This window comes from Taudactylus pleione, unplaced genomic scaffold (assembly GCF_031769625.1).
Source record: "Taudactylus pleione unplaced genomic scaffold, aTauple2 ptg000026l, whole genome shotgun sequence".
NCBI lineage: Eukaryota > Metazoa > Chordata > Amphibia > Anura > Myobatrachidae > Taudactylus > Taudactylus pleione.
In genome coordinates this window covers 23,290,001-23,302,876 of record NW_028284428.1, presented here as the reverse complement: position 1 = coordinate 23,302,876, position 12,876 = coordinate 23,290,001, and the positions used below count along the sequence as shown (strand labels likewise).

The following is a 12,876-nucleotide window of genomic DNA, read 5'->3' as shown; positions in this document are numbered from 1 at the left end:
ACCCTATATTTTCTCCTATAGAATACCGTGTGACTATACATAAGACCCTATATTTTCTCCTATAGAATACTGTGTGACTATACATAAGACCCTATATTTTCTCCTATAGAATACCGTGTGACTATACATAAGACCCTATATTTTCTCCCATATAGAATACCGTGTGACTATACATAAGACCCTATATTTTCTCCCATATAGAATACCGTGTGACTATACATAAGACCCTATATTTTCTCCTATAGAATACCGTGTGACTATACATAAGACCCTATATTTTCTCGTATAGAATACTGTGTGACTATACATAAGACCCTATATTTTCTCCTATAGAATACCGTGTGACTATACATAAGACCCTATATTTTCTCCCATATAGAATACCGTGTGACTATACAGAAGACCCTATATTTTCTCCTATAGAATACCGTGTGACTATACATAAGACCCTGTATTTTCTCCTATAGAATACTGTGTGACTATACATAAGACCCTATATTTTCTCCTATAGAATACTGTGTGACTATACATAAGACCCTATATTTTCTCCTATAGAATACCGTGTGACTATACATAAGACCTTATATTTACCCAATAAGTTTTACAATAAATAATGTTAACCATGAGAAAACCAAACCACAGAGAACAAATGACAGCAGTGATCCTGACACCTCAGTCGTCGCACTGTCAGGACAGGAACTAGAGCACATCACCCCGCCGTGGGCGTGACAATCCCCAGACCCAGCACGAGTGTTGTATGAGTGTTTCCTCAGCAAGCATGCGGTGGCTATGGAGCGCCATGTTACAGACTCTCAGGATTTACTATATCGCAGTGAGAGTGATCTTCCACCAGCTGCTCGACCGCTCCTTCACCGTACCAGGTCAGAGAGGGCGGGGAGCCGGGGCGTGTGCGCTCTCCTCCCTATGCAATGCATTATATTATACGTGCTATAGTATCTATATCACAGAAAGCTCATAGTATAACACAGAAATGTCGCATATCGTGACGTAGCTATCACTTGCAGCGTGTGTGCGGTGCCTGTCGGGATATTAGACCGCTGTCATATCGCGATGTCTCGCTGATCCTGTTCTGGTGTTCTTGTGTCCAATCGCCTGCGACATACAGCTGTCAGCAGCAGCGGGCACCGTGTGAGCGCAGGAGAGCTCCCCGCTGATGAGAGCAGGTCGGTATGCCGCGTCTGTGCTACTACACATCCGCGATATAACAGGCTCTGCACGGGGCACACGCCGTGATAGGGGGCTACGGCGGAAACAGGCGATAGGACAAGGATGAGTTACGTCCTTGACCCTTCCGTAGGACACCAGTCGTTTCAGGACGGCCGCGGGATGAGGAAATAATTGTCGCTGAGGCCGGCGAGACCATGAAGCTGTGTTCTCTACCGGATAACTTACAGCAGCAGCGAGAGCGACCCGGCCGAAATATAGCAGTGCGCGCCCCCGGCTCCGTGACATGGCCCCTCCCTTTCCCCGCATGGAGGCGCGTGCCCGTGCGCGCCCCCTATTCTAACCCCTAGTGACACTCACTTGTGCACCAAGGACATCATAACCCCTCAGGCTGGGTCCTGGGAGTGTGACTTTAGGTAACATCACGATATATGGCCAGACTTAAGCTGGGTACACTCTATTATAAGATGTATTATAAAATATATTGTTCAGAACTCTAGATTGTGTGGCTCGTATAGTGTGTACGCCCGATTGTGCGTGCACGGTGGTCGTTTATCACATCGTCCCATTTGCTGTTCTACACATCAGATGGGACTATGCTATGAACTACAGCATGCTGCTACATGCAACATGTAACGATATATTGCGCAGTCGTACACCAGATTGTGTAGTGTGTTCGGCACAAGCGATATATCGTTCCGTCGCTGCGTACACACATCATATATTGTGTACCCTGCTTGCTCCTAGATCATTCAGTCTGTAGTAGTTATGGTGCTCCCTGGTGTAATTACTTCTGTACAGTGTAAAGTACAGTATTTGCCCCCCACAGATGGCTTAAATGCAGTGGTCTTCATTTAATAACAATGCCTATTGCCAGCAGCATATTGCATTTAGTATCACAGTAATATGCCACTAGTATTTAACATAACTCACCTCTCTGACCCGGTTCCTTCTTGGTGGCGTCCGCCGCATTGTTGCTGGCAGCATATTGCTTCTGTGTAATGTACATTGCTTTTTCATCCAGCAGGACTCAGAAAATCCTGGAAGGCTTCGCTGAAGCCATAAATATGTTTGCAGGGTCCCCATTGCCAGCAATGGTGACCCTACTGCTAACGCCATCTGTATATGGCGTAAGCGGTAACATAATAAACAGTGGTAGGCTAAACTTACTGCTGTTTGTTAAATATTGAACAGCATTCATAACTTTTTTAGTGAGTGCTAATGGGATTATGGCTCGTTCTTAAATGGAGCCCTCAATCTGTTTTTGCTGTTTACACATTATATAATACATAACTGATCAATAGCTTCACCTCTTGGTATAAATCTTTATAAATAGACACCAACTATTTCCATTTGCTGTTCAGTGCTTTTGTGTATGGGACAGTTCCCAACCGCTGGCCCAACTGGGGCGTAGGGACAAAACCCCCAAATTGGCACTGTCCCCACTTTAATCTGGTCAGTTGGGAGGCATCATATCAGTAATCACACTGATCGGGTACTTATTAAAGACACTTGAGGGAATAGTAATTCGTAAATGGTCTAATATACAAATAGGACACATTACTAAATACTGTTATGGAACTACAGTGTATGTTTCTGCATTCCTTGAATGACATGATGTGCTTTGTAGATCAATATCTATATATGTATATGTGGCACTACAGCTGCTGTCGAATTACAAATTCCAATATTGTGGGACATGCTTGTACCTACTGGTTGCCTGATGCTGGCCATACAATTGCACGATTTCGGGCCGGTTGCCCGATTTTCGACGGGTCATAAGATGGATCTTGTGAAAATCGTGTATTTTTTTAGCAAGATACGATCCGATGCGCGCTCCCACAGCTCCTATAATCGGATCTTATGATCATATGTGCAGCACATCTTGTCCATCGTATCGTGTGCAGATCGTGCCGTTTATTTTGTTCATGCGATCCGTTGTGCGGAAATTCAAGTCATTTCAATGACTGTTTCCCTTATGAGCCTGTGAGACACAGGATCGATCTTACGACAGATCCTGTGCTAAGAAAAACAACAAACATACTGCCGGGACTGCCAGGGAGCTTCGGGGAGTCGGAGGGAAATCGTATGATGAATCGGATCTTATGCTGGTCGTGTAGGTGTATGGCCAGCTTAAACCTGATCTAACCAGTGTTTTTTTCCTGTTATTCTACTGTTAAATTTGTTTCAATAGCTGTAATGGAAAATGATAATTCCTGATAAAACAATGCTTTTTCTTATTGTCATTTTTAGTAAAAGCACTTGTCAAGGATGTAAAGTCCCAAGGCACTAAACTATTTATTAGCTATAGAAGCTGATTTTAAATTATGTAGGCTTTTCTGACAAAAAGGTGACCGTTCTTAACCCCATGTGATATCCCTGAAAATTACCCTTGATATATATGTATATTTTTCATGGTGGTTATATTCATATTAGGTATTCTCATGTATACGATAAATGCATAAAGTTTATATAGATAAACTGAGATTTTAAAAATAATAATTACATGTAATGTACATAGGGCCTGATTCATTATGGATCGCGGCTGCGATTACGCATGCAGGACGCAGGTCTGCTGCAAAAATATGCTAATTAATGCAATAGCAAAACCATTGCACAGCCAGCATAGAGACGCCCACTATCGCTATCTCACATCAGTAATACCTTGCAGTCCTGAGTATACATCGGTAAGATCGGCCCCTCACGCCCAATTACAGCAGGTCTGACCTTAGTCAGAAATTGCTAACCTCGTTGCACGCAGTAAGTACTCAAGCTGTATATGCCATCGCAATGGCTAATTCATGCAACGGTGTTCAAGAGGACAGTCATGCCTGCGTTTCTCCGACCACTCCCTTGTCACCACCCCCAAACACTGACAGCCTGTCACTCTTCGATGGGTTCCTGTGTTCTGCGTGATCGCATTGCGATTGCAGTTCAGCCGCTGCACATGCGCACTGCGGTGTATACACATGCGCAGTACGCACCAGCGGCCAATCTGCGTACGCTGTTGTAGTTGCAATCCATATTGAATCGGGCCTATAGTCTTCATTCTAGCACCCTGCACCTGTCACAACCCAGGCAGTTCTTCTACGCTGCCTGGGGGTGTCGCTCTCTGCTCTGGTGCTTCTAGCACACTCAGCGATGCAGCAAACTGCTGAGATGCAGCAGTTTGTGTGCTAGAAGCATCTGAGCAGAGAGCGATACCTCAGACAGGAAAGAGGAACTGCACTGGTTTTAGCATGAACACTATGTACATATTTTAATTTGCAATGCAATTAAATTCGCTCAAGTTATATGACAAAGTGGGGGTCTAATTAATTGAGGTAAAATAACAATACATTAGTTTTTTGACCTTGAAGAAAACCAAATCCAATGCTTACTTTTGATGACCCCCAAAATTTAGAGGGATTTATTCTGTCATAATTATCCTTAGCAATTTGTGTCAGTTTTCATCAACTAATGCATGACAATTACACTATTGCACATTACATTAATTCATATCCTATCACACCAACACATTTTATATATTTTTTCATCCAAAAGGCATAGATGTAAGTGACAATGTTTTTGGTGACCTGAATACAGGGCTGAACACGTTCTGTTGGCGCGTAAGCAAAGCTTGGCTAAATGTATTTACTGATCCGAAAGCAATCTATTCTGCCAAGAGATGGATATTCTACTAATCAGCATTATTATTTAGGTTTTATTTCCTGTTCTGCACTAAGCTCCGATTGTATGCTGAAGTCCAGCAATGGACAGGAAATTAGCTCTGTCAGCCAATGATAGAACTAGCTAATAGAAGCTTTATCTCACAAAGGGCACCTTCTCTTTCCCTGAACCACAGTAGTTTTGATACTGAGCTTCATGTAAAATTATGGTAACAAAAAATAAACAAAAAATAACAATGATCGTGGGCACTATATCCAATAACGGGATGGGTACGGGATACCGGCGCTCGGGATACCGCTGGTCAAAATCCTGATGCCGGCATCCAGACAGGGTTAGGGTACCGACACCTGTCGGTAGGTATCCTAACCCTACCCCTCTCCTTACCCTAACCCTCAATCCTCGGTGCCTGAACCTAACCTCCCCGCACCCAAAACTTAACCCCCCCCCCCCACAGTGCCTAACCCACCCCCCCCACCCTAGTTCCTAGCCTCCCCATAACCCTGCTACTTACTTTCTGCATGCCGGCGGTCGGGATGCTGGTATCTGGAGTATGGCGTAGGCATTCTGAATGTATACCCTGATAACTATAGACTCTACACTTGCTTTTTCTGTGAAGGTGTGAGCAACTAAGCAGTGCCTGGCGTTCGCTCTAAGATTTTTTTGGGCAGGGTGCTGATCACTGGGGATGGCACAATTTTTCTTTTCAAGCGTAACATTTTGGGCATGTTGATAAAGCTCATGTATTGCATTATCATATGTACTGTCATTTAATGCCCAGAAGTCACATTATGAAATTTCACATGCCACACAGTAGTGCCCTTTATTAACATTATGCCATACATAGTGCCCAAACTTCACTTACCACACTGTAGTGCCCCAATTCATATTATGCCGCACAGCAGTTCCCTTCCCCTAGTTCACATTATGCCATGCATATCCAAAATTTGCATGTCACACAGTAGTGTCCCCAGATCACATTATGTCACACAGTAGTGTCCCCAGATCACGTTCACAGATTTTAGTAACGCTGAGTTCAGTATATGACATAGACATCTCCTTTTAGCAGAATAGGATGTTTTATCTGTTAAGGTTGTCTTCAGATACTTTTGGGGATCAGTAATTTAAAATGGCTGACCACCTCCATGATGTCTACCTCCTCATTGTAATCCTAATGTGGTGCCCCTCTCCGCGGGCTCAGGTTGGCTTATCTCTCATTCGCCATGGACGGCAGGGGTGTGTTTGATTCTGTGTGGCTCCTACAACTCCAGCTTCTGTGGTTCAGGTGGCTGGCGGCAGCATGGAATGGAAGCCCCCCTGTCCTCCCTCCTATGTGTGATTGGTGTGCACCTCCTGGGGTTATGAATGCTAGGTATGAGGGTCATCATGCCCCCACTGTGGGGGGCTGCTTAAGTATTATTATTTTACTACTTTTTTTGAGTGTGTGAGGGAACATTGTACCTCTATAGATTTAAATTGGTGGATTGTATATTCAGTATCTTCAAGTGTCGGTATTGACCTTGCTTGCCCATTCTGCTAGTGGTGTATGCTCCTTTTAAAGGGAGTGTATGATTAGTGTTATACCGCCGTTTTAGTTATTCTCTTACATGTCCATGTGTGCCGGATTTCTTGACAGCCCTCACGGGAGGGTAGGGTGCATATTGTGGTGGGCATCTGGGGCACAAGCCTACCGTGCGAGTCATGGTGGGAGAGTTCAGCACAAGCTCATGTTACTAGATGTGGAACGAGACATTGAGTGCGAGTAGATATCCACGTAAAGTAATGCTTTGAGGCTGGGCGTGCCTTAACTGCAGTGCGCCCGGCACTTAACATGGAGGAGCTGTTTAATGCTGCTAATCCCACGCATTAGGGGGTGAGAATGCAGCTATTGCGACCAGAGTGGAGCTGGTTGCGTAAACAATTGAATAGCTCCCGGTCTCTTTAGACAGGAGCTATAAACAATTGAATCGCCCCCCTAATTACCTGTAATGTTTTTCTTGGCTGTGTTGGATGATGATTAATTTTGGCACTAGCAGTCTTTCACAATTCGATATATTGTTCTCATTCATACAACTGTTGTTTTCCACTGTTTGCAAAAATACGAGCAAACTTGTTTTCCAAACAACAGTATTTTTTTTTTTTTTTCAAATTAGATGCAAAAGAAGTACCTATATTAAGTCTTTGTTTATCTTCTGTATACACACAGCAAACTAGACTGGTCTAATATGTCATAGATGAACTCTAATACATGTACTGCATATGTTTGCAAATCCTTTTTTTTGTTGCATTGTAACTGTCAACATATCAGTCCAAATGTAACAGGATACTGGGTTGCCAAAGCGATGATGTTTCATCGATTTACCTGCAAGATTTAAAGCTGCCGTTATTGAACAGCAAAACCGACCTGGTTTAAAAACAAAAAAAATTTAAATATTGACACTTCACACATCCTGGAGGCTATTGCATTTGGACCTCTGAGTGTTATATCCAAGAACGCTAATTTGAGATTTGCAATTGCTTCTGCTGTGCTTTATGTAGACTCTATCCTGCTGTCTTGCTAGTGGAGTTTTTAGCTGATATGGCAAGCATTTCATTCTGTATATGTTGTAAAATAGCAAGAGGAGGACTTTGGGGCTGATTCAGACCGGTCGATGTTTACCCCCTGCACATGCGCCGCCTCCAGCGTGCGCATGTGCGAGACCCGCCCAGCGGCGGGCGCTCCGTGGCTATGGGTCTCTCATTAAAATGGGGAGGCTGTCGATTGTGATTGACAGCTCGCCCCATTTTGGAGGCGGCCAGGGGGGGGCTGGCTGGACAAACTGAGGCGATCCCGAGGGAATGCCTGCCGTTTGTGGGCGGCCCTACCGACATCACTAGTGATGTCAGTAGGTGGACTCTCTGCTCTATTAGAGCAGGAAGTCCACTGGGGCTTGCGATGGACGAGACCCTACCACAAGGGTCTCGTTGCAAGCCCGATGGTCGCGACCATCACCTAGCAGCTTGCAAAAGCTGTGGATGGTCACCCACAGCTTAGCGAGCGGCCAGGAGGCCGGCATATAGAAAAAAATGCCGCCCTGATTCAGAGCGAGCGCTCTGAAAGACTAGTGATGTCAGTGGGGCCGGCCCCAGACGGTAGGCATTCCCATGGGAACGCCTCCGTCTGGGCAGCCACGCCCTGGCACGCCCACCAAAGGGGGCGTGCTGTCAATCACCATCGACAGCACGCCCCCTTTGGTGCGAGACCCATAACGATGGCTTGGCCGTCGTTATTCGGGTCTTGCGCATGCGCACTTGGGCAACATCGACCCGCTTGCGAGCGCTCAGCACTCGAGAGCGGGTGTGAATCAGGCCCAGAGCCCTCAAATCAGCACTGTCGCAACTAAAATTGGGAGGATAAAGATATATGCCGTATCACCCATGGTGAATCACATTCTCTGTGCAATCTAATGTACCATTCATATATTCTGAAATTCCATTATATGATTTTTTGTTTGAGTGATTTGATTAACTCTGAAAAACACTTTTTTTTTTTTTAAAATGTGCATGTGATAAAAGCTCAGGGAAAATAAGTATTGAGACCAGAAACACTAATATTATATTTTGATTGTTCAGCACCAAACTTTTAAGGCGGGTATCCACTAACCGATTAAAATGAACGATTGAATGATAACAATATCGTTCACTAATCGGGCATGAAAATGTCGGAAACGACCAGCGATGCGTGCTCCCGCTGGTCGTTTTTGACATCTATCATCGCCTGAACATGCTGGTCATTATGCCGATAACGACAGATTGACCATGTTCAGGGATGAGAGGGTGCCTACACTGAATGACATATCGATCAGTGTAGGCACTGCAGGGGAAGAGGAACGACGTACGATTACAATGTTGTAAACGTACTGTCATTCCCTTATCTGCTAGTGGATATGCACCTTAACTGTAGTATTGTTTGTTTAGTAAAATGAATGTTCCTGTTCTGTTACTTTGTGTATTATTCATAGGTGCAAATAGTATGAAATACCCATATTCAGTAATTATTTAGTATTGAGCACATTACTTTTGATCTAATAAAATATCTTAAACCAGGCACACATAAGACGATATGTCGTCCAATCCCGTGGTATATAGTTTAGTGTGTACCCATTATATGCGCTTTTCCATGGGTTGCGAGTGACATCGCCCGTTGGCCCTGCTGCAGGACTCAAGGGATGTCGCTAATGATGCCATGCTGCAGAATGCAGCTTGGCATGTAGCTGCCCACTGTCGGACCCGTCATCGGCAAGCGTGTATGCACTTGCCCCATGCAAGGTCCCATCGCTGGCGATGTCGTGCTGGGTACACATTATGTCATGTATACCCAGCTTTAGAAGCTCAGTTATGATCTAAAGTGGATGTCCACTTTTGGACAATAACTCACTTGTAACCTGCACTCCTGTTTTTTTAAGTTGCGAAACTGGATTGCACCACAACTCACATTGCTGGAGCACTTGGACCAGTCCTCTTTTATATAGCCCTAATAAAAACGAATGGATGGATTGTAATACTCTGCTACGAGTTGCTGCGTTGCAAGCTATTGCAAATCTTTAGTTATGCTGGGTATACACTGGCAGATACCTTGACCAATCAATTGATCGGCCAATATATCTTGTGTTCGTTGGCCAGTGTTTACCAGCAATATGTCTGTGAACGACGTTCACAGACATTTCTCGTCGCCTGTGCTGCACAGTTGATTGCTGTTATATCTGCACACTTGCTGCACACTTGCGGAGAGGGAGGCGCGACACGACCCCTGACCAGCAGGACCCACGGCCAAATGATGGTGGTTCAGTGTGTATGAACAACCATCATCTGCAGATATATCTGTTATGCTGGGTACACACTAAAAAGATCGTCGGGGTCCATAGGGATCCACAGGGATACCATGGGTGATATTATGGTTGGAAGACCAGGCACCAAACAGTTAAAGCTTTGGCTCCCAGAATGCCCTGGGTCCTCCTCCATATATACCCCGCCCCTAGCCATAAGACTTCAGTTTTTCGTTTGGTGCGGCAGGATACAGACGCACCTTTGTAACAGGGGACTGCTTAGGCAGTCCTAAGCTTTTATTTTATGTTTTATTTTATTTTGAGTTAGCAGTAAAAAGCTTATTAAGACACACGTACTGTGACTCCATCTACCTCCGTTGGGCCGCAACATCAGTAATTGTGCTGGTCATTTTGGCGGGTCCTGGCTGAGCTTAGCTAGCAGCGATGCTGCAACCTGGACTCTACCGGATGCTCGGAGATGTCAGGTAAGGCGATTCCGCGATTATGGGAAATCGCGCGCTGCAGTCCTTGCTTCTGGTGTCAGAGACGCACCAGAAACCGCTGCTGTAAGGACCAGGGATTGTCCGCATCCTTACTACACCAGCCGGGGCCCTATCGTCTGACGCTGGGGATCGACAGCAGACGCATATCTGCTGCCATGAGGCCAGCATACCCGGTTGGTTAATGCAGCTATGGGGAGGTAGGCGCTCCCCCGGCAGCCCCTCTCCCGACCCAGACGCAGTCCCTACGAAGGGTTTTGTGCGTCTGGGTTACTACACCTACCCTCCACATGTGGGACGCTCACGGTCCACACTCAAGGGCGCCCTGTAGCTGTTGTCTCAGCAGGGTCTGGGTCAATCCCCCTGTATACCTCTCCTTTGGTTAAGGTGTACGGTGCTCTATATCCTACCATTCATTTGCGTTGCTGTAGTGATTTAGAGCCGATTGTAATTATTTTACATATGCATTGTATGTGATTGTTTGCTAGCTGCTGTATTGACACTGTCTTTAAATTCTGTGTTTAGTGTGTAGGAGGGGACGGGTCCCGCTGACCCGGGGGGCGGGTCGGGGGCGTGACCGTCCCCCTTCCCGGGGCTGCCGCTGCATGTGTACGGGCGGGCTGCAGACATATCTGTCCAGCCAATGCGTTATGTCTGCGAACGACGTCGTTCAGACATGTCGCGGGTACACACTGGCCGACAGGCAGCAGATATATTGGCCGATCAATTGATTGGCCAATGTATCTGTCATTGTGTACCCAGCTTTAGGTGTGTACCCAGCTTTAGTCATTGTCTATTGGGGGGAGGGGGGTGCACTGTGCTATCAAAAGTAGCTTTCTTTGTTTGACCTTTTTATCTGGTCTAAAAGGGACGTAGGCAAAGTTGGCGCTGAGATTATGGTTATCTGTTGCAAAATATTTATATTATGATATCCCAGTGCAATTCTTATTAAACTTTTGAATCATTTAATTCAGAATTGGTCATAGCTGAACTGCAAGTTTTTAACAGTCTCTATTTTTGTTTATCTTTCTGTTTAATCAATTTAATACTCAATAGTATATCAGAACCTGACTATATAGCACACTAACCTTTTCCTTGATTGTCACTGACATTGGATGATAAAGCTGAAGGCCAAGCAGGAATACTTGAAGCTGATAAAGGAATAATGGCTATCTGCCACTAAATTGTGGTGCAAAAAAATAAAATAGAAATTACATATTTGTTTAAAACACAAAATACATTTCGGATATCTTAATTCCCCAGTTAGAAGTAAATATGTTGTTAACAAATATAAGCAAAAAGTTTGGACTATTGGAGTGTGGGAAACACTATGGGAGTACAGTTCATTAGACCAGGACCTGTCACAAACACAACCCATCCTGTTTGCTGCTCACTCATAACACAACCTACAACCTGAAGACCTCTCTGCATAACTAATAAAGGTGCCTACACACTTGGCGATGTGCTCACGATCTGACATTGTGTACGATTTCCCTTGAACTCCCCCCCGGCAGTTCCCTGCAGTCCTGCACACGATTTGGTGTAAAAAGTGTCCAATGTGACAAACGATCTATCGTGCTCTTTCCAGTGCATCGTGTCCTAGATTGGCAAATCTGCCCTACAGTACGGCAGATCTGAAGATGCGATGTACGACCAACGGGGACGCACATTGTGATCGTGAGTAGACACTCGCGATTTGGGCATATTTTACACGATTTGTCGTCACGATGCGTCGGATTTGGGCAAATCGTTTAAAATATCGCTAAATGTGTAGGCACCTTAACATCTTGTTAAATCTATAGTCGTACTGAACTTTTATAGACTAAATATATTTGAGACATTTGTAAAAAAAAAATCATAAGATTAAAAACTGGGCAGAATAGAATAAAATTGAATTACATTTTGTTGCTCCTTTTTTTCTGTAAATGTAAAGCTTGTTGTGGAGTTTATTGGGCATTGATAATCGGCTCTATAATTGGCTTTCTTTATAATACGGACGTTTTGTCAGTGATTAAAATAATGGATAGTATAGTCAAAATGTGACTTATTGCTCTTGAGTTATTCAAAGACTTAAATGTACCAAAATGTCTGCACAATGTTTATATTTATAACAATGTGCCATGATGATTTGTCAGGCAGCACAGACAGTGTAATGGTTAACATTACTGCCTCACAGCACTGTGGTTGTGGGTTCATTTCCCGCTACGGTCCTAACTGTGTGACGTTTGTATGCTCTCCCTGTGCTTGCTTGGGTTTCCTCCGGGTACTCCGGTTTCCTCCCCCACTCCAAAAATATACTGGTAGGTTAATTGGCTCCCAACAAAATTTACCCTAGTGTGTATGTGTGTGTGCATGTGATAGGGAATATAGAGTGTAAGCTCCACTGGGGCAGGGACAGATGTGAATGGACACATTTTCTCTGTAAAGCGCTGCGGAATATGTGTGCGCTATATAAATAACTGGTAATAAATAAATTGTAGCTAAATACAAGTCTCTATAAACTCGCACATTTTTACTTCAGTTGCAGTTGTACTAATTGAGCTTAATCTGTGACCACTTTTAACGAAAATATCCCTGCTATGTACCAAGTGGGATTCACAGGGACAGCGGTTGAGGTAGCTGCTGTCCCTGTGGGTTATATCCCTGGCATGCATTCAGTGTCAGCTTCCGCCGGAGGCTACAGGAGAGGAATCGGAAAATCTCTTTTTTTTTATTCTCCT

General features: G+C 44.6%; 2 protein-coding genes across 4 annotated transcripts in view; both read left to right on the top strand.

Annotated features, from left to right (window-relative positions):
* Positions 1-757: 757 nt before the first annotated feature.
* Positions 758-12,876, top strand: part of DHRSX (dehydrogenase/reductase X-linked) — a 412,879-nt gene continuing 400,760 nt past the window's right edge. For 2 of the 3 annotated variants that reach the window (XM_088451655.1, XM_088451654.1), the window contains exon 1: positions 758-881. In XM_088451655.1, the coding sequence (XP_088307781.1) occupies positions 758-881 (124 nt within the window). Of the gene's footprint in view, positions 882-1,098; positions 1,185-12,876 lie in introns of those variants that run through there. The other variant, XM_088451656.1, reaches the window with a different exon arrangement.
* Positions 1,101-12,876, top strand: part of ZBED1 (zinc finger BED-type containing 1) — a 20,679-nt gene continuing 8,903 nt past the window's right edge. Inside the window, exon 1 of the mRNA XM_088451653.1 lies at positions 1,101-1,184. The gene's annotated coding sequence lies outside the window, so the exon portion shown is untranslated. The remainder of the gene's footprint in view (positions 1,185-12,876) is intronic.